This window comes from Benincasa hispida, chromosome 1 (genome assembly GCF_027475165.1).
Source record: "Benincasa hispida cultivar pf3 chromosome 1, pf3_genome.v1.1, whole genome shotgun sequence".
NCBI classification, from domain to species: domain Eukaryota; kingdom Viridiplantae; phylum Streptophyta; class Magnoliopsida; order Cucurbitales; family Cucurbitaceae; genus Benincasa; species Benincasa hispida.
The window spans coordinates 96,533,135-96,560,555 of NC_143478.1; the positions used below are offsets into that span (position 1 = coordinate 96,533,135).

General features: G+C 35.5%; 1 protein-coding gene and 1 pseudogene across 1 annotated transcript; one reads left to right on the forward strand and one right to left on the reverse strand.

Annotated features, from left to right (window-relative positions):
• The first annotated feature begins 15,920 nt into the window (after nt 1-15,920).
• On the forward strand, nt 15,921-18,329 carry LOC120080160 (protein FAR1-RELATED SEQUENCE 6 pseudogene; annotated as a pseudogene).
• A 2,053-nt stretch (nt 18,330-20,382) lies between these two features.
• Nucleotides 20,383-23,458, reverse strand: LOC120072334 (zinc finger BED domain-containing protein DAYSLEEPER-like). Its single transcript, XM_039024807.2, has 2 exons — nt 23,161-23,458; nt 20,383-22,673 (listed from the first exon to the last, which is right to left on the reverse strand). The coding sequence occupies exons 1-2, from the start codon at nt 23,214-23,216 to the stop codon at nt 20,645-20,647; spliced, it is 2,085 nt and encodes a 694-aa protein (XP_038880735.1). The 5' UTR covers nt 23,217-23,458; the 3' UTR covers nt 20,383-20,644.
• Nucleotides 23,459-27,421: the final 3,963 nt, after the last annotated feature.

The following is a 27,421-nucleotide window of genomic DNA, read 5'->3' on the forward strand; positions in this document are numbered from 1 at the left end:
TCGTTTACCTTAGTCAAGCCGTCGTTTAGTAAATTCGTATTTACTTGACAACTTCTTTTCTGAGAGAAAATTCACAAATTCAACATTTGCAAAACTTACTAAAATTAGGAAAACCATTTTCCTTTATCTCACGGTTACCATGAACCACCAATAACCTCCCACTCAATTGACTATTAGAGAAAAAGAATTAACTATCCAATAATTAATATTAATATAAATATAAATGATAACCAACTTATCATACTATATTGGTTATCATTTATATTTATAACATATAGTTTTAATATTTCATCTCATGAAACATATAAACCATAGTTCTTTTTCTATTCCATGGTACTTAATGTAAATCTCATTTACATTAATCCTCCACTAGATGTATCTCATACATCATACCGATCATATCATATATAATCAAATTACCTTTTGTCAATTTGAACATTTTAAATCAACACCAAGAACTGATCCTCAACTGAATCCATTGAGCTACCAAGGGGATCTTATGGACCTGTAGCTCGAAGCTCTAATGGTAGGTGAATAACTGACTAAACTCTTTAGTTACGATATCCACCATCCGTTAACTGCCAGGTACTCCACTAAAAACCGACAACTGAACTCTCCTTACCACAGATATATTATGTGTCCATCTTAATCAATCAGTGTGTCAACCCTTCACAGATCGCTCGTAAGTACAACTCGACCAATAACCGTCCCTGTAGTTTGTTGGATCGATATGACAACCCTAGAGGGGGGTGAATAGGGTTTAATTAAACATTTTTTTCTAAATTAATTTAATTAAACTAATTAATATACTTTTTATAAATAATAAGAAAAATTCAATTTATGCAACAAATAAGATGACAAAAATGTGATAATTTAATTCTATCAAATTTTAGCAAATAAATAAGAACAAACTAAAACATACAATAAATTGCTTAAATTAATTGCAAAAATAAAAAAGAAAGAGTTAGAGAAGAAGACACCGTAATTTTTATAGTGGTTCGGTCAAACTCGACCTACTCCACTCCCCAAGCGCCTCTTGGGAATTTGAATAAAATCTTTTCGACTCTTTCCACGGATTAGAGCCCAACCTTTACACCACCGCTCCTTTTACGGGTTCAAGAGCAAACCCGATCCTTTCCACGGTTTAGGATCAAACCGTTACAAATGTTAAAATTTTTGAAGAACACAATACAACTCTCACTAGAGTGGATTTACAAGTTTAAGCACTCAATAAGTTTATCCTCACAATACAATAACACTCTCTCAAGAATAAGATGAAAAAAAAATTGAGAACTTAGAGAGAGCAACAATGGAGCTTTTGAGTTTTGGAGGATTATGAAATGTAAAATTTGTTGGTTTAAAATTTGGAGAGGAAGATGATTTATATAGAGATGGAAAAATTTTTAGAAACCATGATTAATTTGGACCATTGGATTTTGGAAAAGAAAAATCAATGGTGGAAATTTTAAACTAAACTAGTCGTTATATACAAACAAAATATAATATTAAATTTCTTTTCCTTTGAAATTCATTTTCTTTTTAAAATTAATCCAAAAAATAAAAAAAACATACCATGTGTCAAAAACTAGCAGTTGGACACAAATATAAAATAATATTAAATTCATTTTCTTTTTAAATTCATTCTCTTTAAAGTCAATCCAAAAATAAAAAACATACCATGTGTAAAAAACTAGCTGTTAGACACAAACATAAAATAATTTTAAATTTATTTTCCTTTTAAATTTCTTTTAAATTTCATTTTTTTTATATTTTAAATCAATCCAAAAATCAAAAGTTCATATGTTAATCTCTTAATGATCCACCATTCAAGTAATATGCTGCCATATGTCTACATGCAAATGGTCTGGTTATGCCACGTCATCCACCACAGTATTTTCTCTATAGACTTGTTTCAGTCATATCGTCTTCGTTTTAGCTCCAATTTGAGTGATTCAAGAGGTTTTGGAATCGTTGTACCGAGCTCTACGCTATGGACATATTAAAACACTAAGATTTTTAGTAATTAAAAATTAAGTTTGTTATCATCAAAACATTAATTAATTAATTAATTAAAATTAATTAATTTAAGATTAAGAGCCAAAAAGCCAACATAGTTATGATGACAAAAATTAGTGAACACAATATGCGATGCATGTCTTAGGCTATGCGTTAATTCTCATGCGTCGGTGGTCATGCGTTGGAATGAAAATATGCGTTATTCTTGTATGCGACGACCATGCGTTCCTGTCACAAGTTTTCTTGCGCTCATGCGAAGTATAACGCAAACGCAAGTTTCTTGGGTGATCCGAGGTCGAACTCAGGGACTTATAGCTAGACGTATGCGGTAAATATGTATGCAGCGGATGAATAAAAGAATGGTGGAGGGTATAAGCTAATGACTACTCTTACTCCTAACTAACAGACAAAGCAGTGGAAGTATGAATGAGAGGTAGAGACACGACAACTGTTGACGCGTAGTAAGTGCATGGAAAATAGATAAAATGTGAGGATGTCTTCATTGCAACCCTAAGCTTGACCGCAAGGGCAACCTCAGCCAACACAAGCTATGCGATCATGCTATACACACTTGCGCCTAACTCTAGGATGCATGCGATGTATATGCGAAGTGTCGAGAGGCCTTATTCCTAAGTTTCTATTCCTGCTCATGTGCTCCCACACATAAACAAGATGACCGCATACCACCATATCCTACTTCTTGGACGCATGCAATATCCTCTCCGTAGGGTGCATACGCTGTGTAATAGCAAACAGAGTTTATTCCTAAGTTCCCCATTCTTGCTTATGCGTTCCAATCCACTCTCTTGAGTCTTAGATTTAGTTTTTAGACTACTCTCTCAAGTATGCCTAAATGATGAATGATGCGCTTATAAGACAAGGTAATCACATAAACCTGGCTGACGTAAGATTATTTATATCTCTTGTGAATACTTGCTTACATTGCTTAATGCGACCAACCACTTACTCTCCGGGCAGTTAGTTGTTGTTGACTTTACTCATAGACAAGCATTGCATCGGCCTATAGATAGGCATTGCTACAGCTTCACACTAAGCAAATAAGGTTTTCTCACAACACTCACGCAATGCACATCTCCCGGTGGTTTGCTACATGCTTCATATTCCTATGCCGCATGATTAAGTATACGATACTCTAGCAATCTCACTAAGTGATGCAATGAATGTTAAAGATGCTAAGTAAAGGAAGATGGAGATAGAATCGAAGGAAACATAGAAATGCATTGATCACAAAATGTATTAATTTCTTAAGCCAAAATGTAATACAATACAATATAAGAAAAGAAGAGAAAATGAAAGGAACGGCTGGAAGCAATGTCTTGCTTCCAGCAGATGTGTGCCAAGGCTGCCGGTGGTGCCATGGAAGGGCGGTGGAGCTGACTCTCTCGAGATCTAACTCTGCGAAGGCTCCGGTCGTCACTCGAAATGGATGAAGAAGATGAAAAACTCTCAAGCTTTCTTCTAACGCTTTGGTCTGGATCACAAGGATCCACCCGAAGGTAGAAACTTGGATAAAATGAAATTCTGCTCATCGACTTCTATTTTTAGAGGTTGATCACCGACAACATTAATGGACCTGCTCTGATTCTGACATTTGCAGCGCGTTGGTCTTTTTTTGAATCTCTACTGCTAACGGCGTGGTAGGTAAAATTTCAACATCATCTTTTGGTTTTCCCAAGATATGCATTAATGTTTCCATTCTACTAACCTTGCGTTCATCCCACTATTATGGTTATCATCGTGTAGTCGCAATCTTGCAATGACCGCATTCACTTGATTACCACAACTTCTACACGATGACCACAATCGCTTGACGATCGCAACTCCTATGTGATGGACGCATGCGATTGATTATCGCAACACCCATGCGTTGAATGTATACGTTCGCCTTTGCGATGGAGAATTTCTCCACATGCGGTTGTCTATGCGATCGCCCGGCTTCTGCGTCTGCGTTAGTTACAAAGATAGACAATTGAACGCATAGTAATGCATAATAGTGGGTTAGCCGAGATTCTTAATACTGAACAACACAAACTAATTTTCTCATGAATTTCTAACATAATTGCCGCATATTCTGCTTAACAGCCTTCGTAATTCTAAATAAAAGGCCTAAGATGACGTTCATTTCTACCCGTCATCACGCCCCCAAACTTAGAATCATGCTTATCCTCAAGCATGCGTTATACTCAAGAAATTCTTAACTCACCCTCTAGCTTTCCTTTGCGATGACCAGCCTCTCAGAATATAATTTACTCATACCTCTAACCATGGCCGCAACGCTCTCCTCTACTTTGGCTGCTTCTTCAAAAAGATCTTTTCTAAGTTTAGATCCGGCATGCCTTTGCTCAAAAACTTTTTATTCATTCTCCGCAACTTTGCGTTTAGCTTTTGAGAATGCATTCGTTCAAAACACTTCAAAAAAATTTGCGATTACTTATTCGAATGCGGCGTTGAACCTGGTTACGCTCTTCGTTTTGGCTTACCCCCATGTATGTCATGTGGGCATCCAACTTCGGTTGCGTTCCATATTCAACTCAACTCTTGTCTTGCTTAATTTGGCTTGTGCCTGACAGAGGAGTTGCACTTATGCGTTGATCCTGGTGACTTACTTTCATTTTGGCTTGCCCCCACGTGTGTCATGCGAACATCTAACTACGGGTAAGTGCTTTTCACAACTTAACTCTTATCAACATGGGTTTCCCCATTGTGTTGACAGTAGAGTTGTTATTCTCAAAATTTTATTTTATATTATTATTATTTTTTTTGTTTTTGTTTTTGTTTTTTTGTAGAACGATCGCAATGTAATGAACGCAATTCTCTGGGATCACTGCCACTCCCAAACTTAGAGGTTGGCAGCGGTTTCACTGCAAAGCTAAAAATAAACTCAATAGGAATGTTGTAATAAAGTTTGAGCAAAGGTTTGCACATAATAAAACTTAAGACTTTCAAAATTTGAAGAAGCTATTAAAAGTAAGGAAAGCCTTGCGATACTTAGTTAGCGGATGCGGTGAATTATACGTACCATCATAGATGCATCACAAAGGAACGCAATCGGACAAGGAGAATTTCAAAAGGATAATGCATAAAGATAACAAGAAAGGACCTTAGACGGAATAACGCATGCAATCATGCGTTGGAATTCACACGATCGAAGCCATGTGTTGAAGGATGGAGGAATTCTTCCGTTGTGACTGCACACCGAGGAGAATTATTGTCGCACCTACAGGGAGAAAACGCACCACAATCAAGGAAGCAACCGCATATCCAAAATAACAATAACAATAAAAATAAACTAAACTAAGAAAGCAAGGTAAAGATAGAGTAGAAGACGTCCCTGGAGAAATTGGAGTGTTGTCATCGCAAGAAGTCTCCCATGCAAGAGATTTCTCTCAACTGCTTAGGTCAAGAGCTTACACTGACCATTGAAACTTCCGGCAATTGTTGGGTGAATGTTGGCCACCATGTGCTTAGAATTACCTTCAGCACATGTGACTGATTGCCTTTCTATCTTGGGGCCAATATTGGCTTTCGGTGCATCGCCTAAACTTCAATATTGGTTGCAACTTGGTCGCACAAGCTACAATACTCCCAAGATAGAAAGGTTGCCTGCAAAAACACAAAACTCAACAAACAATTAGCTGCCAAGTCCCCGACAACGGTGCCAAAAACTTAATGACAAAAATTAGTGAACGCAATATACGATGCATGTCTTAGGCTATGTGTTAATTCTCATGCATCGGTGGTCATGCGTTGGAATGAAAATATGTGTTACTCTTATATGCGATGACCATGCGTTCCTGTCACAAGTTTTCTTGCGCTCACGCCAAGTATAACGCGAACGCAAGTTTCTCGGGTGATTCGAGGTCGAATTTAGGGACTTGTAGTTATCCAATATTAAATTAATTTTTTGACAAATTCATCTTCATATATTTCAATCATATCTAAATATATTTTCTTCAATTTCGTTTGATTCTAATTTGAACGTTTCAAATTAACTTATCACGCTACTCTAGAGCTAATCTATTTCCAAGCTAGTAGGGGGACCTCATGGACCTATAGATCATGGGTTCCAACGATCCGAGATTAATTGACTAAACTCATTAGACCAATCTAATGCCCATTCGTTAACTAATGGGTCACTCCACTAAAGGCCATAGTTGAACTCCCCTCACTTTAGATATATTATGTCCACTCGTTATAATCATGATTAGTAAGTTTACCCTTCACAGGTTTTTTGTAATAACGACTGGGTCAAATCTCTATTTTACCCTTGAAATTACCTCTTGTTTCTTAAGTCCCCACTGATCCCCTAATGAACAATTATTTTGTGATCCAATCACAAAATCGAGTCCCTCTCATACCAAATGAGAGGGCGGGATCCCTTGTTCAAGCTCCAGAATCAGCACTTAAGGGAACAACCTCTATACTATCTCTAAAGCGGGTAGAAGTGAATTCCCTCTTGCACTCTATGTCCTCAACTATCTATCCATTCTTACCCCTAAAATGGCAGTCATATTGAGCCAGCGCTGTTGAGTCAACCTTCACCTATGCAAATCTAAGGGTAATCCCAAATAAACAGGAGTTCATTGTTAGATCAGGATTAAAGTCAAGTTACATAGGTCATCGCTTTGAAATAGACAATCTTAAACAGTAAACAACGTTATAAAGTAAGAGTGACTCATTTCGTGGTCCGATTTTGTACAAACTCTTTTGCACAAGAATACCCCCACTTCTTATGTCCAACATAAATGAATTAAGATCACTTCGTATGTAGCACTTTACAACTCCTTGTAACAATTACAGAGTAGGCCGTATCCAATAGTGTTACCAAAATAAGGTACCCAATCTTATCCATGTACTATAGATCATTTTGACTATTTACTCGAACCTGATCCACCTTTATGTCTCCACATAAAGTTCAAGTACTCATCCAATAGTCAAGGAACTTTTAGATTTATTGGATTTCTATTCAAGCAATAGATTTATTCAATAACACCTTTATTGAATTATCAGAATAAGCTCCATTGTTTACATACCATGTGTTTTAGGACATAAAACCCAACAAACTCCCACTTGGACTAAAACTCCAGTGATAACTTATACATCCAATATATAAGACCGAGTTTATGAGTTTTATAGAGAAATACAATAAACTAGGGCATCCCATACCCATATTTTACTATTCGGTATCTTTATACCCGATATTTCTCTCACTTGCCCTAGGTTATCTAGTATTCCTAGTCCTACTAGATAATTCTCAAACACTTTAGCCGAGATAATTATTGTAAACATTTTAGTATACAATAGGCTTTAGTTAAAACTGTAAGGGGATTGCATCTTAATCTCAATAATGGCCAGGAAGCACATTTTCCTCCCACTATAGTGAAGTACTCTCAACTCTTTGAGCAAGATGCATTTGACCTGTCTAAACAACTCTTTGTTAACCGTCAGATCTAGAAATCTTTAAACTTTCTATACTTTTGATCTAGCCATTTAGATATCTGAATATCTATAAATGGCATTTAACAATTTAATTCTCAACAGAGGTTGCTAGAACAAACATACTTTTTGTAAATGAACATTTTATTTATTACAAAAATATATACAATTTGTTCTATACAAGTTTTAACAATTAAAAACAAGTAGAAACTTCTCCCACTGGATGAGCTGAGCAAATGGTCCCAAGGTCAAGTTAGCCTGGTTACCTTTTCTCTGCTCTCTTCTCGACAAGATATTGAGGGCAGTGTCTCCTCCAGTGCCCTTCATCGTTGTAGTGGAAACATTTCCCTTTGCATCGCTATCCTTGCCTTTCAATCTAGTAGGAATCTTCTTCCCTTTCCCTTTGCCTTTCTTCACAAGAATACTCTTACTCTTCGAAGAGGAAGCAACTTCAGGCTTGGAGGACATTCCTCACTTCTTGACAGTAGTAACATTTCCTTCTAACATCAGACCCTTTGTTCTCAACATTGTCTGGTAAGCCTGTAGCTCATTCAGTAGAGTAGTCAAATTTTATTCATTATTGCACTCAAAATTGCAGAAAACTCTTTAAAAGAGATTCTAGAATAAAACCAACTTGACTTCTCTTGTTCATGACAACACCGTTTACTTCTGTCATATTAAAGTGGATCATCATGTCTAGGATAAGTTCACAAACATAGGTCCCCACTTTGATGTGACTATTGTAAACGTACTTAATGGAATCCCTCGTAAAGATTCCATAATCTCTTTGGCAGTACTCATATCCTCATGCTTCTTTTGTCAACACATCAGATAAGCTAGCGAGGATATAAGCACAGGCTATATTATTATCCTCGACCCATCTGTCATATACATCCCGAACATTTCGGTTTGTGTTAGAGCTAGGTATGGGAGGACAATCCTTAGTTAAGACAAACCGCAAATTGTCTATCACAAGTATCGTGTTCAAATTGATTTCTAATTCACATAATTATCCCCAATAAATTTATCTGACGGCAACACTTGTATTATTGAACTTGTCTTTCTGAAATTAAATATCCAATCAAGTTTTAGCAATTTTAATAATTTACCCAAGATTATTCTTTTGCAACGATACTACATGAAGACATTTTTGACTAAATACTACCTCCAGAATAACTCATATTTCGATAGTCATTTAGGTACCGCTTTTGGTCAGACATTATTAACACTTAATAATTCTGTAAGTGTAGACCCACCATTTTCGGCTCTTATAGAAGGCTATGAGTATTGCTCCGAAATGGAAAACAATACCCAAGACGGAACTATAAAACCCTATTCATTTTACTGAAGCCTGGGTTGTTCTGAATCCTATGTTATAACCCTCCGTAGGGATAATTGTCGTTAAACGACTAGCAAAGGGCCGCTTAAAGCTAACCAGTAGGCGCAACATAGGAATCTCACGGTTCAGACTAATGGAGGACGTAGGATATGTTGACACATTTCCTTCATCCATTTACTATGAACTACTTCCTCCGTTCACCTAGGTATTGACGCATACATCTGCTCTCCGAAGGGAGGTCACTCCTAGAGTGACACGAAGCGTCATATGAATCTCACAGTGTCAACTATGTGGAGACGTGGCAGTTGAAATCATACACTGGTTTTCTTCTCGAACAACTTCCCCTTATTCACCCGAATCTAAATTTAAGCTAAAAATACTCTCCAAAGGGAGGTCACTCCGAAGGTGACACGAAGTACCGCTTAAATCCAGACTTTGAACTCTTAGGGATGCAAGAGTTAAGAATAACATACCACGTATGTTATTAATCTTTTGCTGAAGTTTTCTAATAACTCTATCATATAGAAGTTATTTACTACCACTGAAGTGTTCTATTGTTTGGGTAACCTTGTACTTAGGTTCTTTTCTGGCTAATTAAAAATAACCCTAAGTCTATGTAGTTTATCCATGTATAACTCTTATAAATGGACTTAAACCTACGATGTCTAGGTGATAAACGCTTTTATTACCTTACATCGCTCACGGATACTCATAAAACTAGTTAACAACGCTAAATTATTCGGCCATAATCCCCAGGTAGGAGGTGTTCCATAGACCGCCAACTTAAATACCCCCATCCTTCGACAAGATTATATACCGATTGAGTTTGTAACCCTAGTTTTACAAGTTTAACGACCTATTTTAACTAATTAAAACAAGTGGTTAACCTACGTGAGCATGCAACTGTTCTTTGTTATGAATTTTAAATGTCTAACCCAATTTTATAACAGCTTATAAAGCTTTAGACATGCTAAACATCAACAACATACAAGCATTCAATATCTAATATAACACTTATATTAAATACAAGAAACCCTAACATGCATACTATATCTTATAACAAATTATAACATACTTTCAATGCATGTTGCATGCTTTCTATGGTGGGATTTTAAATCTAAATGACATACTATATGCACTTACAAGATTTATTTAATTATAACATACATCCAATGCATAAATAATTAAACACGTATTGATATGATTTTAGTTTTGGCAAAAACAAGCAAACAAAAGCCTAACTATTACAAAAACAGCTTCAACACCGCCCGAATCGTTCCAAAATCGCTTGAACCGGACCCGAACAGTTTGAACCGAACCAACCACAAACCATTTAAAGCTGAACCAGACCAAACCTCAAGAGAACCAGTTGAACCAGCATCTTTTGCTCTCGCTCAAAATCTCGCAAAGTTTGATCGTTTAGCATGACGACCATCGTCATGCAATTGGCTTGATCGTTTAGCAACCAACGCCTATCGTTTAACAAAGCTACATGATTGTATAGTGTTCGCCTTCTATTGTATAGTGTCATCGTCTAGCACCAGAGGATGCTATACGATCACTTAGTGTCAAACACTATCGCATAGCTCCATCGTTTAGCACCGCGTCTTGATCGTTTAGCATTCGACTGAGGTAAGCGATCGCCTAGTGATATCGCATAGCAATCGACGCATCGCTTAACTGCCACTCATAGGTAAACGATCGTGTAAGCGATCGCTCAGCGCCATTGCATAGCTCTTCGTCGCATCGCTTAGCTCTGGAACGAAGGTAAACGATTGTGTAAGCGATCGCTCAGCGCCATCGCATAGCTCTTCGCCGCATCGTTTAGCTCCCACCCGAAGCTACACGATCGTGTAGTGCCATCGCATAGCAAAACAACGCATCGTTTAGCTCTAGAGGTAGACGATCGTTTAGCGCAGAACACCTAAACGATTAACGCCCGAAGCTAGACGATCATTTAGCTTTTCCTTCATATCGTCTAACGTATGAAGCTAAATGATCGTTTAGCTACTGAAGCTCAACGACGATATGAATAGAGGCTGATCGTCTGGAATCTGCAACTCGGCCCCTTCGCTTGTTTCTTCGAATTACAACTTAATTTCAACTCTAATGACTCCAAATAAATTATAGACTCTTGGGAAGACATTAAAACTCATCAAGCAAGAGCCAATTAAAAATTTAAACGAGAAATCAAAGATAAATTAAAGGCCAAAACTTAGAAAACCATATCATTATAGCAGTTTCATATTTTCATACAAAACACCCACCAAACCAGAATTAATCCGAACTAAATGCTTATAAGATGCTCTGATACCAATTGTTGGATCAACACCATCAGACAATGGACGAAATCAGGATCTATAAGCATTCTAATTCATTAGTTTTAGTTGAAAAGAAACATGCTAAAAACAGAGTATAATGGGTTTCAAGAACATACCTTGGCTGAACCAACGAAATCTCCATTTCCAGCTGCAAAATCCTTTGAATCCTTGCGTAGACCACCACAAGATCTTCTTTACTATCTTATTGGTGCTCTAGATTGAGTTGTGAGACTCAAAATAAGCTGGAATCAAAGGGAATATGGAGAAAGCTCACAGAACCAACCCATTGAAGAACATCTTCTTCATTCGAATTTTTCAGCAAAAATTTTAGTCGGTTCTTCCTCCTTTTCTTCACTCCAATCTCTTCAATATATTGAAGACTATCATGCAAAGAGATGTGCTGCATGAGATGCAACTCATGCTTGGAATAAACCAAAGAAGAGATGGTGGGTTCCTTGTGAACAAGTTGAAAATGACTTGAAAAACCCATTTTTCAAGTTTTGTGTAATTTTTCAATTTTCAAAAATCTAAAATTGATTTTAAAATTATTTTTTATTTCTAAAATCAAAATTTATTAATTTTAAAAATTAATTTCATAAATTAATTTTCTAATAAAATTAATAAATAATTATTTAAACAATTTAAACAATTCTAATTAATTTAATATCCAATATTAAATTATTTTTTACACAAAGTCATCTTCATATATTAAATCATATTTAAATCATATTTTCTTCAATTCCGTTTGATTCTAATTTGAACATTTCAAATTAACTTATCACGCTACTTTAGAGCTAATCCATTTTCGAGCTAGTAGGGGAACCTCATAGACCTATAGATCATGGACTCCAACGATCCGAGATTAATCGACTAAACTCATTAGACCAATCTAACCCCCATTCGTTAACTAATGGGTCACTCCACTAAAATACATAATTGAACTCCCCTCACTATAGATATATTATGTCCACTCGATATAACCATGATTAGTAAGTTAATCCTTCATATGTTGTTCGTAATAACAGCTGGGTCAAATCTCTGTTTTACCCCCGAAATTACCTATTGTTCCTTAAGTCCCCACTGATCCCCTAATGAATAATTGTTTTATGATCCAATCACAAAACCGAGTCCCTCTCATACTAAATGAGAGGGTGGGATCCCTTGTTCAAGCCCCAGAATTAGCACTTAAGAGAACAACCTCTTTACTATCTTTAAAGTGGGTAGGAGTGAATTCCCTCTTGTACCCTATGTCCCCAACTATCTATCCAGTCTTACCCCTGAAATGGTAGTCATACTGAGCCGACGCTGTTGAGCCAACCCTTACCTATGCAAATCTAAGGGCAATCCCAAATAAACATGAGTTCATAGTTAGCTTAGGATTAAGGTCAAGTTACCTAGGTCATCGCTTTGAAATAGTCAGTCTTAAACAGTAAACAACGTTATAAAGTAAGAGTGACTCATTTCGTGGTCTGATCTTGTACAAACTCTTTTGCACAAGGACACCCCCACTTCTCATGTCCAACATAAACGAATTAGGATCACTTTGTTTGTAGCACTTTACAACTTCTCGTAACAATTACAGAGCAGGCCGTATCCAATAGTGTTACCAGAATAAGGTACCCAACCTTATCCATGTACTATAGATCATTTTGACTATTTACTAGAACCTGATTCACCTTTATGTCTCCACATAAAGTTCAAAGTACTCATCCAATAGTCAAGGGACTTTTAGATTTACTGGATTTCTATTCAAGCAATAGATTTATTCAATAACACCTTTATTGAATTATCAGAATAAGCTCATACCACGAGTTTTAGGACATAAAACCCAACAACATAGTTGTTGTAAACTCCAGCGACATGCAACAACTTCTAATACTTCCCTAGGATAATTATCGAGGAAGTTTCTTGGGAAGAAGACTGCCAAAGTTACTGGTCGTCAGAGTTGGGGGAAGTCCTTGTTTTTTTTTTTCCTGTATGATCTTAAGTTTCCATGCTTTATTTGTTTTTTTTCTTTTTCTTAGTCTTACTTTCTCTTCTGTAATTTTGACGGAAGCGCAACTTCTTTTGGGTGGAATTCAACTTTCCTCTCTTTTGATGAGTCATGAGGATCCATCCTTTGTCATTATCTTCAATATATTCATCTTTGTTTTGAGAGTATGGTGTTAAAATCATTTGTTGGAACCGAACAACTATAGACTCAAAGGTCTCAAACTGGATAAAGTTTTCTCTATGATCATAAAATGCAGACGATGTTGGAGCACTTGAAGTTGATGCTACTGTAGGATGATTTGTTTGAGCTATTTCATCAAGATCCAATTCAATCTTCTTTTCATGAGCCAACTTTAGCTCTTTTAGCACGAAGCAGTTTTCCACTAGGTGGCTAATGACCCGATGATACTTATAGTAGTTAGGATAGATTATTTTTCCTACTTGTTCCGACCACTTGTATTCTGGAGGTTGAATAAGTTTTTTCTCTAATAATTGCTCTAACATGTCGACAACATTAGAGTCAGGGAATGAATAAATTTTCTCTTTCCTTTCTTTAAGAGTTGGATGACGTTTCTCGCCCTCATTGTGTTTTCTTTCAAATTTTGTTTTTTTTCCTTTAGAGAAAAATTTCATTGGGGTTGCATGAATGACGATAGTTTCTTTGATGACATATCCACGAGCTTTTCAGTGCCCTTGATTTCATTCTTGTCTTTTCTCCCTTCAGGGACTAGGAAATCTTTAGTTCCCCTATTAGCGATGTTTGGCTCCATGTCATGAGCGCGTGAAGCCAACTCCAAAAATGTACGAGATTTTATTCCCTACAGAATTTAAAGAATCTCCTAGTGCATGCCTTGGGTACACATCTCCAATGTGGATAACTCCATGAGTCTATCTTTGTAATCCAAACTTAGAGCTCTCTATCAATTGATATAGTCGATGATCGGCTCTCCCTTCCATTGTTTGGTGTTTATCAGCTTCATTATGCTAACAATCAACCTTGTGCTGTAGAAGCGATTCAAGAACTCTCTCTCTAGTTGTTCCCAATCGTCAATCACTTTAGGCCTTAGATCAGTGTACCAGTCGAAATCGTTTCCTTTCAAGGTTTGGATGAACTACTTAACTAGTAGGTCTCCTATGGTTTCTATATTTTCGCAAGTTTTAATGAAGTGAGCAATATGTTACTTTGGATTGCCCTTTCCATCGAACTGTTGGAACTTTGGTGGTTGATACCCAACTGACATTTTTAGGTTGTCGATTCTCTTGGTGTACAGTTTGGAATACATAAAATAAATTTGTGATTATCCTCTATATTGAGCCTTTATGGAGTTTGTGATCATATCCTGCAATTGTTGAACTGATAGGGAGGCAATAGAGGTAGATTGTTGTGGCTGACTTTCCTGCAAAATAGTATTTACTTTTTTATTGGCTTTGGTAGCTGGAGTTTGACTCGTCTCAGCAGTTTCTCGAGCCTGTATTTAATTTCTTAAGGCAATGATTTCATGGTCTCGCTCCTCAATAGTTTTCCTTAAGAGATTTATCTTCCTCTCCATCTCTGCCATGGCTGACTTAGCCTTTACGTCAACCATCATGATAGACGCTACATTAAAGTGTGCTTCTTTCTCTGATTGATCAGAAGCAGGTGCATAGTTGTTAAACAAGGGATTCTCTCTTATGAAGATCCCTCCTTTAGGAGATTCCATTAGTTGTTTCCAGATTTTCTTTGTAATGACACGACATTGTTCTTGCTCATATAGAATCACCTTTGAGTGTCTTCAAGTGACAGGTCTTGCGTAAGCATCGCTTGCGACAATAGTTTTGGATGTGGCTTTCTTTGATGCCATTTTTTGATTTGTTGATTTGGATAACGAGAGAGATGAGAGGTAGATATGTCCCATTTGGCGTTCCAATTTGTTCGCACGAGATTTATGGAGAAAATTGTTTCGTGGAGTTGAACTTGAGTTGATGCGACGTGGTTCAATCTCTAGTACTTAATTCTCTGATTCTTTCTCAGTTGAATGCGTACGCTTGACTTGAAGAAGTGGAGCATGTGATGTTCTTGAAGTCGAAGTCTTGGATGCGTACGCTTGACTTGAAGAAGTGGAGCATGTGATGTTCTTGAAGTCGAAGTCTTGGAATAGTTTTTGTAACTTCAAGGAATGTGTAGCTTCAGGAGTCTAGGAGTCTTCTGATTGTTAGAAGAATTCTCTCTAGGCTAAAATTGCTGACTCACAAACGAAGAGAATTCCTATATTTATAGAGTTCTTAAGCAGACTTTGTAGGCTTGGACTTGGTTGGTCTATGGATCTAGCTCTTAGGCCAAACTGATTAGATTTGAATTTTATTTGATATTTAGGTCAAATTGAGCCTATTTTTGGGCTCAAAATTTAGCCTAAAATAATATCAAATTGGATCAAATTATTTGATTCAATCCAACGGTCATGACGAAAACATGTGGCATCATTGAGTTTTGCCAATTTATGTCTTCAATTTCAATTTAGGATACATCAATTTTTAATTAGTCTTAAATTAGATGATTTGTAAAATTTAATAAATGACGTGACAATTTGTGATTGATCCAAAATTTCTCCTTCAACGGACATTTGGATTGAATTGCAATTGACAATTATGATTTGGATTGTTCTTTTTTCTAATGTTGTCAAAATGAGCGTAGAGTTGTTTTCAATTATTTTTTTAAGGTATATTAACAAAATTAAAGAAAATAATTTTGTAGCTGATTTTTTTTTATTATTATTTTTTTAAAAAAATAAAAATAAAAAGGCGAATTTACAATTTTTTTGAAAAATTCTCGCCGATGGTTATGAAGCTGTAGTAATAGTAACAAAAATGGCGGCGGCGGCGGCAGCAGCAGCAGAAGAAGAAGAAGATTATGAGCCAGTATACCTAAAAACTTCACTCCTCAAAGGTCAGGCGCTTTGTAGATTTCTTCCTCCCTTTTTTTGATCTAGGGTAGAATGGATGAAGTTTCTCTCAACACTGAGCCAATGGGCGATGAGGAGGGGGATTATTTTGATATCAAAGGGAATTCTGTAATTGTAGATTATGTTGATCAAAGTGGGGTATTTGAAGGAGAAAATACCCTTCCTCCTACCGTTTGTATGGAGTTTGAGTTTTATGAGGATGTGTACTACTTTTATAGTTGCTATGCAAAAGAACAGGGCTTTGGAGTCCGAGTTAGTAACACTTGGTATAGGAAGAGTAAGGAAAGGGACAGAGGAAAACTTAGCTGTAGCAGTGCAGGTTTCAAGAAGAGTGAAGCAAACTGACTGAGACCGGAGACGAGAACTGGTTGCCCTGCTATGATCAAATTTAGGTTGATGGACACCAGAAGGTGGAGAATAATTGAAGTTGAGCTTGATCACAATCACTTATTAACCAACTAGTGGAAAGTTTTATAAATCTCATAAGAACTTTGGTGTTGGAACCAAAAGATTGTTGCAACTAGATAGTGCTGAAGAGGTTCAAAAAGTTCGGCTGTTTCAAACGGTTGTAATCGATGTTGATCACAATGGATACTTGGATGTTGATGAAGGGGAATTTGGAAATAGAGTTGATCATTCCAATCAATTGAAACTTAATGAAGGAGATGCTCTAACTGTTGAAGATTTTTTATGTTAAGCACAACTGACAGATTCGAATTTCTTTTATGTCATGGACGGCATATACTTACTTTGGTGATTTTATGTACATCGACACGTCGTGTTTAGCAAATAAGTAGTGAGTCCTATTGGTTTCAATTATTGAAATAAACCATCATGGGCAGCGTGTATTATTTGGTTGTGGTTTACTTGCCATGGAGACTGTAGAATCTTATATATCGTTGTTTAGGGCGTGGCTTACCTCTGTACTAGGACGACCTCCACAAGTTATCATTGCAGATCAATGTGAAGCACTGCAGATTGCTCTTGCCGACGTCTTCCCAAGAGCTTCTCATTGCATTTCTTTATATGATATTATGAGAAAAGTTCCACAGAAGCTTGGAGAACTGCTTGAATATGAAGCAATCAAAACCACAATCTATAGAGCAGTTTACCACTCCTTGAAGGCAGAACAATTTGAGGCATTATGGGAGGGTATGATCCAGCAGCATGGGCTTGGAGATCATAAATGGCTCCAAGGGCTTTGTGAAAATCGGAGACGGTGGGTTCCAGTTTTCATGAAGGATACATCTTTGGCTGGAGTGTTATCGATACAATCCGGTGACTTAGTTTCATCTTTCTTTCAAGAATACTTGGGGGAGCATACTTCTTTAAAGCAATTCTTTGAGCAGTATGATCAAGCTCTCCAAACGCATCATCAGCTGGAAGCTTTGGCAGACAAAGATTCAAAAGATTCAAGTTTCATGCTTAAATCAAGATGCTATTTTGAAGTGCAGCTTTGTAAATTGTATACCAATGAGATACTTGAAAAGTTTGAGAGAGAGGTGGAGGGAATGTATTGTTGTTGTTTTGACACCAGGAAGTTGAATGCGGAGGGGCCACTAATGACATATGTTGTGAAAGAACATGTAGAAATGGAGGGAAGTAGGAGGGATACGAGAGAGTTTGAAGTTCCATACAATGAATCTGAAATGGAGGTCCAATGCAATTGTGGCTTGTTCAACTCAAAAGGATATTTATGCAGACATGCTTTATCAGTTCTTACCCAGAACAGTATCGAGGCAATCCCGGCTCAGTATATCCTACCACGATGGAGAAAAGACGTTAAAAGAAATTACATTCTCGATTATAGTTACACTTCTGGTATCGATACCAACAGCCAAATTCACAGGTATGACCACATATACAGATCCATGGTGCAAGTAGTTGAAGAAGGGAGAAAATCGAAAGAGAGGTACGATATTGCTATAAAGGGAATCAACGATATACTGAGCAAGTTTCGTCTCGGAACATACCCTTCCAATTGACTAGTTTGTAGATATGTAAGGCTATGGAGGATCACAGGAGTGAGATTTGAGCAGATGATTGCCTTATTACTTTTTGTGTCAATTTTACTCTTTAGTTAAAACGATCAGATGTTCTTCTTGATATTGCTTGGTTCCGAGTTGTGAGTTCACTTTTTTTTTCAACCCTTATATTGGAGATCCCATGGTCTAGTTTCTCTCCCTCTCGTTGGTGCCTCTTCTTGGTGTGGTTGGAGGACTTTTGTTCGAAATCACTTTCATTTAAAAACCATATTTAAACTGATGTGAGAAATGTATTATCAACCTCGATGTCAAAGGTTCGTAGAAAAAGAAAGAAAAAAGAGGTGGGGACTTATGCTTAGTTTGGAATCTCGTTTACATTTAAAAGTGATGATATTAATAAAAAGAAGTGGGGTCTCTTTTTTTTACTATATTCAAAAGTGATGATATTAATTAAAATAGCCCTTCAATCTTTTATCAGGTGTTAAATTAGTTATTATAATTTGCGAGTTATAATAGTTAGTGCTAGAGTACAAACTATTTTAGTTTGGGCAAGAAATAGTGAATATTATAACAAATGAGAGAGATGATGAATATGAAATAGTAGTAATAAATAGTTGTAAACACCATTATTATATTTAAAGTTTTAAACATGAAGTGGACTACAAATAACCCACTTTAAATTTTAACTGAGGGGTTCAAACAGCTTGTTAAGGGTTTTGTTGCACTTTAGAAGCTTGACTGAATGCAGCTTAATTTTTTTTTTAATTAATTAATTTGATCAAAGATCTTTATAGTACGACTTATTTTATTTAAAGGTCGGTTGCACCTACCAAAACCAACCAAATAAATAAAAAAAATACTAATAAAATCTAACATCGTGACGTTTTACATATTTTTAATAAAAAATTTGCAGTTATATTATAGATATATATTAACACTTGTTCTTAAAGTTTACAAAATGGGTAATTTGCTTTCAACCGTTGGGAGGTCCTTTGTAATCAGCCTGGTTCCAGGGTACAAAGTTCAAGAGAATTGTTGATTTTTATCTCTTTTTTTAGTTAATTTTTCTTGTTTAAAATTACCAAACTATATTTATATATTATTTCAATTTCCAACTTTATAACATATTTATTATCTAATTTTCCAAAATACATATATATAAAATTTTAAATTTTAGTACACTTGCAACAAGTCAATACTAATTTCATTTTTAATTTTTTTCACATACGTAAACATATTTATATGCACTTATTTTTTTTTTTTTAATTTTAATCCTTCGTTTTGAAAATTATTACTACTGAGTCTCTAAACTTTCAAATTTAACTTTGATAAGTCATTTAAAAATGTTTAATAGATATATAACCTTTCGATTTTGTATTTAATAAATTTTAAATTTTTAAATGTTTAAAAACCAATTATTTAATTAGATAAAAAATTATTTTTGTCTCTAATTAAACCTTTAATTTTTAATTTTGTAGCCAATAAATACATTTTTTAAAAAACATTAATACTATGTATTAGAGTCTTAGACACAGTTGGAGAATTTATGACCTATTATATATATTTTTTTAAAAATTAAAAAACTATACATGAACACAATTTTAGAAGTTGGGCTAGAATTTTAACCTTCTATATAATGGTGCCCCTAACCTAAAATTCTAAATCTGCCACTAGTTAAAACTATCTTTGATCAAAATGTTAGTAGTTCAAGCTATCTTATTAAGTTCGAAGCTTCACAATATAATTTTATTTCTATTTTATAGAATTATGCTTCTTTAAACACAATCATTAAAGTTAAATTAGGTATAATTTTATCAGCCATATTTGATCAAAATGGTGCTAATTCGAACCTTCACCCTTACGTATGCACTTGTTTGAAATATTTATACCTTTTTCTATTTATACAAATTATATTTATCAACTATTTCACTCTGATCTACATCTAAAATCACATGCCAACTAAAAATGGCATTGCTAAAAATGTATAACTTAACTAATTAAGCTCTGCAACAAATATTTTAAAATTCTATCTCTAAAGCTTGGTAACTATTTTTTTTTTAACTTTTAAGAAGCAAAACTTTAAATTTAAAAGATATAGATACTAAGTAAAGGTTACCATCTTAGTTTCATATAACAGAAACCAATGACAAAATCATTGTTTTAAGTGCTAAAAGAAGGATTTTGTTTTACAAATTAATTTTGGAAGCTCCACAAGATTTCCAATCTTCACAATAACCAAAAACTACAGCAAACAAGCTCCTCTCCAAATAAACCTATGAAAAACAGGTGAAATTGAATAGGAAGAAATCAAGTAGAATTTGAAGTCTGAAAAATACACTGGAAACTGATAAACTGTATTCATTAGTTGGACATAGAAGCATAAAATCTCTATTCCATTTCAAACAATCTTCAACAGGATGCAACATAGAAGCCATATGTTGCAAGTAAATCTGAGGTTATATTGACACAAAAAAATTATCTATATGAAAGTAAATCAGAAAGTAAGAATGCTATTCAATTCCTGTTAGTTTCAAAAGAATCATTTCTCTTAATAAAAAATCAAAATCTACACTAAGAAAAGAAAAAAAAAAAAATCTAAAACTCCCTTTTCACAGTGACATCAGAAATCTCAGTAGATGGGGATAGTAATGATCCATGCTGTAACCAATCTCTAGTGCAAATGAGAGCCTCAAGTGTTGCAGACGGCAATGACCTCCGGTAGCTATCCATTCTTCTGATTTCAGTGTTGAAAACCGAGTCACGATTAACGGTCGATACCGGCATGGACAAAATATCACAGGCCATTTTTGCCAGGGTAGGATACTGATATTTGTTTACTCTCCACCAACTCAAGACATCGAATTCTTGTGATTTGGGTGATAACTCCTCTTCTAAATAACGATCTAACTCTGATTTTGTTGGCTGGCCTTCAGAGATCTCAGAAATATATACATCAAAATCTGAGAGCCCGTCTCCTGTCGTAAGAAAAATTTCCCCCTCGTGTTCTTCCTCGTGCATCTCGGTTATGGAGATACCAATGTTCCCATCTTCTCCAAAGGTCTCTGACAGAGTAAGAGTTTCCATGGTATACTGGAGAAAAAGATCGCGGAGACCATATTCAACAATTCTGATCCACTCCTCTGCATTCTGAACGAAAACTTTGGAGAAGATGAATTCAACAAGCTTCAACTTGAACCTTGGATCCATTACAACTGCCAATGCTAAAACTAAGCAGCAATCGTTCCAATATTTATCAAACTTATCTTTCAAAGGCTTTGTCAAGTTACGAACAAGTGGATCCTGGCTCATACTAGCATTCGTAAGCTCCGTTTGAATTTTTGATACTTCTGGAAAGAACACATTTGCAGTTGGATAACAGGGAGAAGTTAAAATATTAGCCACGCTGAAAAAATACTTCAAATATGTGCAAAGAGTTTCTGCCACCTTCCAATCATCCGCTGATATATTTAATTCACAATTGGGATCAGATGCATCTAAGCAAGAAAAGACTTCTTTCAATTCACAGGCTGCTACCAACATATGAAATGTTGTGTCCCATTTGGTTTGATTATCAATTGAAAGCTCCTTATTGCTGGGTACTTGAAGTTGGTTCTTCAACTCAAGAAACTTCTCCTCTCGCACAAAGGAGGTCTTTACATACTTCACACTTTCACGAATCTTCTGTACAACTTCACTTGTTGACATCAGTGCATTCTGTGCAAGCTGACAAAGAACTTGAGCTAAGCAATTTCCTAATAATAACTGACCATTAATAAAATTTGGGTCATTAGCAACTAGGAAAGTTCTAAAATTCATAGCAATAGTATCACTCAATAACGACTGATCAACTGTGAGGGCATAGACGCGTCCACCCAATTGCCAATTAGATAAGCAAGTGAGAACGGCTAGATTAAGGGCATCATCCTTGAGAGAGTGTATTCTAACAACATTTAGGATTCGACAATGCGAGTTCCAATTATTGTCGATGAAATGTCCTTTCAAGAAGACATAGCAAGTGGTGTCACTAGAAGTCCAAACATCTAATGATAAACTTATTCGGCTAGGAATTCCACATACAAAATTTAAGAGGCTTTCTTTTTCTCTAAGGTAAATCGATGTGCATTCTTCCTGTACCGTGTTGTAGCTCATCATATTAAACTGTGGTTGAAGATTTTTGACAAAATCAATAAACCCGGGCTGCTCTACCATGTAAAGTGGATACTCATGCATAATAATCATGATGGCAATATCATGGTTACAGCGATTCTGATCAAAAGGGAAGCTTGCAAATGTAGGAGTTGCTCTATACCGTTTTCTAGGTGGATTGGCAGCATTCCCCTTGGTGAAACTTGTAGGAGCACTGTTAGACTGGTTTCGCTCACGGCTTACAGGGCAAATGCCTAACGCAATGTGACGCTTTAGGTGGCTGGTGCCTGCTAACTTTGAACCAGTAATGTAAGCAAAAGATTTATTGCACTGGTTACAACAGGCTCTGATACATCCATCTTCAACTGTTTGAACAGTGAAATAATCCCAAACAATAGACTTTTTCCTTCTACGCTTATTTGGATTATCCATAAGTGTTAAAGGAAGATTCGGTTCCAGTTCCATTGAAGTTGTAACACTGCAAGAGAAACAACAAGTTTACACTAAACATTCATCATATACAATATTAACTTAACCTCAACATATGCCACAATTGGCAAGAACATATTCATTAAAAAATTAAAAATTACAAAAAGCAAGTAAGAATCTCAATGCACAGAATGCAACAGCAACCAAAAAGGTGCACACAAATAAGAATCCCCCACCCCATTACCCTGCTTTTACACACCCAATTCAAGCCAATGACTCTTCTACCTTTTTCCTGCCCCAAAAAGAAGAAAGTCCATCCTATGAACATACTAGAACAAGAAAGCCTGTTTAATAAGTAATCGAACTCGAATACTCAAGAGACAGAAATTCAATGCAAGGGCACTCTGATAAACCCCAGAGCAATGACCAAACCAGAAAACCCTGAAAAACATCGTCGAAACAATGTATTTCTATAAACACTCTCTTAGGAAGCCGCATACAAGAAAAAGATTGATAGAAAGCAAAAAAAAACATACCCAGATTGATGAATTTCATTATCAGTTTCTCCGTTTTCTCCGTTCTGCAACTCCATCTCACAGAAAACCAACTAAGAAAAAAGAGTTGCGTTTCGTATAATCTTCGGAGTGTCAAAAAGTTTAAAAATTAAAATAGTTGCAGAAAAGAGAAATTTGAAAATTTGGCGCAACGTCGGTTGTGGAGGTTGAAGACGAAGTTTAATGGGCTTTGTGGTTCAGAGCTTCATAAACCCTAAAGTGGACCAAAAGGAAACGAACAGAAAAATCGAACAAAAAAAAAAAAAAAAAAAAAAAAAGAGGCGAAAAAGGGAATTAGGGCGAATTTAACCCGCTGATAGCCCAATTCTAATTATTTAATATTGACCGTCGATTTTATTTTTTTCCTTTCGTGTTAATTTTGTTAGAGGTTTAAATTTGATTATATTTTGAATGTTTTTGTGTCTATTTAGTACTAAAATTTTAAATTACATATTTAGAATTGAATTTCTTTTTTTGATAAATCATTTAGAATTGAATTTCTAAAAATCACTAATTTACTAATTATTAAATAAAACATTTAGGATTATATCAAATATAAAATTCAAATTTATACGAATAGGACAATAAATTTTTTAAAGAATTTATTAGATATAAAATTTGAAGTTATCAGACACAACATAAAAAAATTTAAAAATACACCTTTGAAAACGTTTTACGTTCACTTCAAATTAAAATAACAAGAAAAAAAAAAGTAAGAGTTTTGGGATTTAGAATTGAGATATTTTCAAAAATAGAAAATGGACTAAACTGTTTACGCACATAGCAAAATTTACCAAAATTAATGTAACGATCTGACTTTCTAAGACATCCGTTACTACATGCATGCATAAATATTTACATTGAAAATAAGTGAAATGGGACTGTTTTATTAAATGTAAAAAAAATTAAACAATTCCATATCAAAATTTCATACCGTTTAATTCGGAATACCCTTAAAACACAAATTTTAAAATAAGAAAAATTAACCAAAAATAAAAAATCCCTAACACCTAAATTTAAGATAACCAAGGTCATGAAAAGAAAACTGTAAAATATGAAAAAGACATATGAACTCAAATGCAGAAGTGTTTTCTAGTCCATTGGCACTATCACAGATTCATCTTGTTAGTTGCCCGAGTATCCTTGCCCTTACATGAAAAATATGTAAACATAAAGAATGAGTATAAAATACTTCGTAATTGATCCCATTACCGGGAACAGGCTATGCATTCACATGTAGTGAATGCTTGGGCTAGTGGATCAAGCAACTGAAACTATTTCTGAATGGCAAACTAAGGGGATAACCTATATCTGAAGGAACTTGTTTTAGAGAGAACTTATGAGCGAAAGCAAATCGTCCAAATCTCATTTCGATTGAAAAAAAACATTTACAGTAAAACATACAGATTATGAACTTTAATTAAATTTCAACATGCTTTTAAAAAAGAAATAAAGTTAAGAAATTATACCTTTGAAGAACTCTTATTCGCGTTAATCCCACGAACTTTCACGAACACTTCAAACAGCGACAACCAAAATACTCGAACCAAAAGTGTAGGACATTACTACTTGGTTACCTTGGTATTCTCAGGGTGAGAACCCAGGAGTGGTGGACACTGGCTATTTTGGTTAGAAGGGCGTTTTGGAGTTTGGAGGAGAAAGACAATTGAGGAAGGAACAGACTATCGCATAGAGTTTTCTCAATCGTGTAATGAACCAAGTCTATTGCATAGGTTCTTCATAATTCGTGTAGATGACTTAGGAAGAAGAAGAAAACTACTTTTCTTTTTATTCCATTTTTCATAAAAAAAAACCCACTAACCTCCCACTAAGGTGGTTAGAGAGAAAAAAAGGAATTAATTATCAAATAATTAATAATTATAAATAAATATAATAACCAACATATCATATTATATTTATAACCTATAGTTTTAATATTGCATCATATACAATATAAACTATAGTTTTTTTTTCTCTATTTTATGGCATTTAATGTAAATCATATTTATATTAAATTTAACAACTATAAATCTTACTCATAGAAAATATATTTGAATCATATTCAGATATTTGTTCTTCCAATCAAAATCTAATGTATCATACATTGTGTCAATTATATCATACATAATTGAATCTATTTAATTATATCATATATAATTAAATTCCCTCTTATTAATTTGAATAATTCAAATTAACTCAAAAACTAATTCTCAACTAAATTCTTTTGTGCTACCAAGGAGACCTTATGGACCTGTAGCTTGAAGCTCCAACGACACGTGAATAATTAATTAAACTCTTTAATCACATTATCCACCATCCCTTAACCGTCGGGCACTCCACTAAAGACCAACATCTGCACTTTTCGCACTACAGATATATTTCTATGTTTATTGGATATAACCAATCAACAGTACGATGATCCTTCACAAATTGCTCGTAAGTACAGGTGCACCAAATTACCGTTTTGCCCCTATAGTTACCTTTAACTCCTTAAGAACTATTGATCCCTCTAATGAACAATAGATCATAGTTCTACTATGACTAAACCCCTCTCAGGCTAAGAGAGGGTGTGGCGCCACATTGTTCAAGATCCGGAATCAGCCTTTAAGGGAGCAATTTATCTACTTACCCCTACTTCGAGGAAGGAGTGAATTCTATCTTATGTAGCTGAGTTCCCAGCTATCTAATCAGATGAATCCTCAAAATGGTAGGCTTGTTGAGTTGGCGATCTGGCCACTCTCATCCATACAAATCAAAGAACTGCCCTTATAGGCAGGAATTCCAACTCACTCAGGATTAAGGTCATGTTACTTATGGTCATTTAGTGAAATGAAAGTCTCTATTATGAACGGTGTTATATAATGAGACTAAACATTTCGTGGTCCGGTCTTATACAAACTCCTTTGTATAGAATATCCTCGCTCGCATGTCTAATACATGAACGATCAGGATCAGATTATTTGTAACACTTTACAACATTTGTAACACCTACAAAGTGAGCCATACTCGAAGTGTCACTAGGATAAGGTACCCAACCTTATCCATATACTACAGACCATTTAGGTTATCACTTAAATATGATCCACCTGTATGTCTCCACATACATGTTTCAGTTACAACGATAACCTTGGATTTTAGTTTATTGGTTTGTGGTTAATGCAACTAAAGTATCATATATGTCATAGACAAAGTGAATAAAATGTCAAATATTATAAATCACATACAAGTTTATTCGTACAAGGTTTACAAAGTATAGAACCCTACGAGATTTAGGACATCAACCCTAACAATCTTCCACTTGTCTTAAGCTAGTGGGGTGTACAAGATAATCAAATTACAAGTACACAAAACAATAAACTAGGGCATAACACACCTAGTACAAGATCTCCCACTTGTCTTAGACTAGTTGTAGTCTGTCCCATTGACCCATACTCTGCAAGTGACCCTCAAACATTGTAGCCGTGAGGGCCTTCTAAACGGATCGACAAGGTTGTGCTCCAAAACTAACTTTGTGACAATCACGTATCCTCGATGCACAATCTCTTGGATGAGATGGTACTTCCGCTCAATGTGCTTGTCGTACTTATGACTTTTAGGCTCATGGAAATTAGCCACAACACCACTATTATCACAATAAAGTGTGATGGGCTTTGACATGTCTGGAAAAAATTTCCAGATCAGTTAGGAATTTCCTGAGCCAAATGGCCTCTTTAGCAGCTTCACAAGCCGCTACATACTCAGCCTCCATGGTGGAGTCTACGATGCACACCTACTTGGTGCTTCGCCATACTACAACTCCTTCATTAAGAGTAAACAATGATCTTGATGTGAATTTTCGAGAATCCCTATCAGTCTGAAAATAAGAGTTCATGTATCTTGTAAGGATCAAATCCTTAAAACCATACACAAGCATGTAGTCTCTCATTCTCCATAGACACTCGATGATGTTTTTAATGACTATCCAGTGATCATATCCTAGATTAGACTGATATGTACTAACTATTCCCACTGTATAGCAGATTTCAGGTCTAGTACATAATATCGCATACATTAAACTGCCTATGGCAGTTGCATAGGGAACTCGTCTCATTTCCTCAACCTCTTAAGGTGTCTTAGGACACTGTTCCTTAGACAAAGTAACTCTGTGCCTAAAAGGAAATATGCCCCTTTTGGAGTTCTGCATTGAATACTTGATCAACATCTTGTCAAAATACAATTTTTGAGACTTTGCTAGCATTTTGTT

Bases quoted from the DNA above. Each gene is read 5' to 3' on its own strand.
- LOC120072334 (XM_039024807.2), bottom strand. From the start codon at position 23,216: ATGGAGTTGCAGAACGGAGAAAACGGAGAAACTGATAATGAAATTCAT. The intron at 22,674-23,160 runs GTATGTTTTTTT...TTTCTCTTGCAG, and splicing joins AATGAAATTCATCAATCTGG to TGTTACAACTTCAATGGAAC.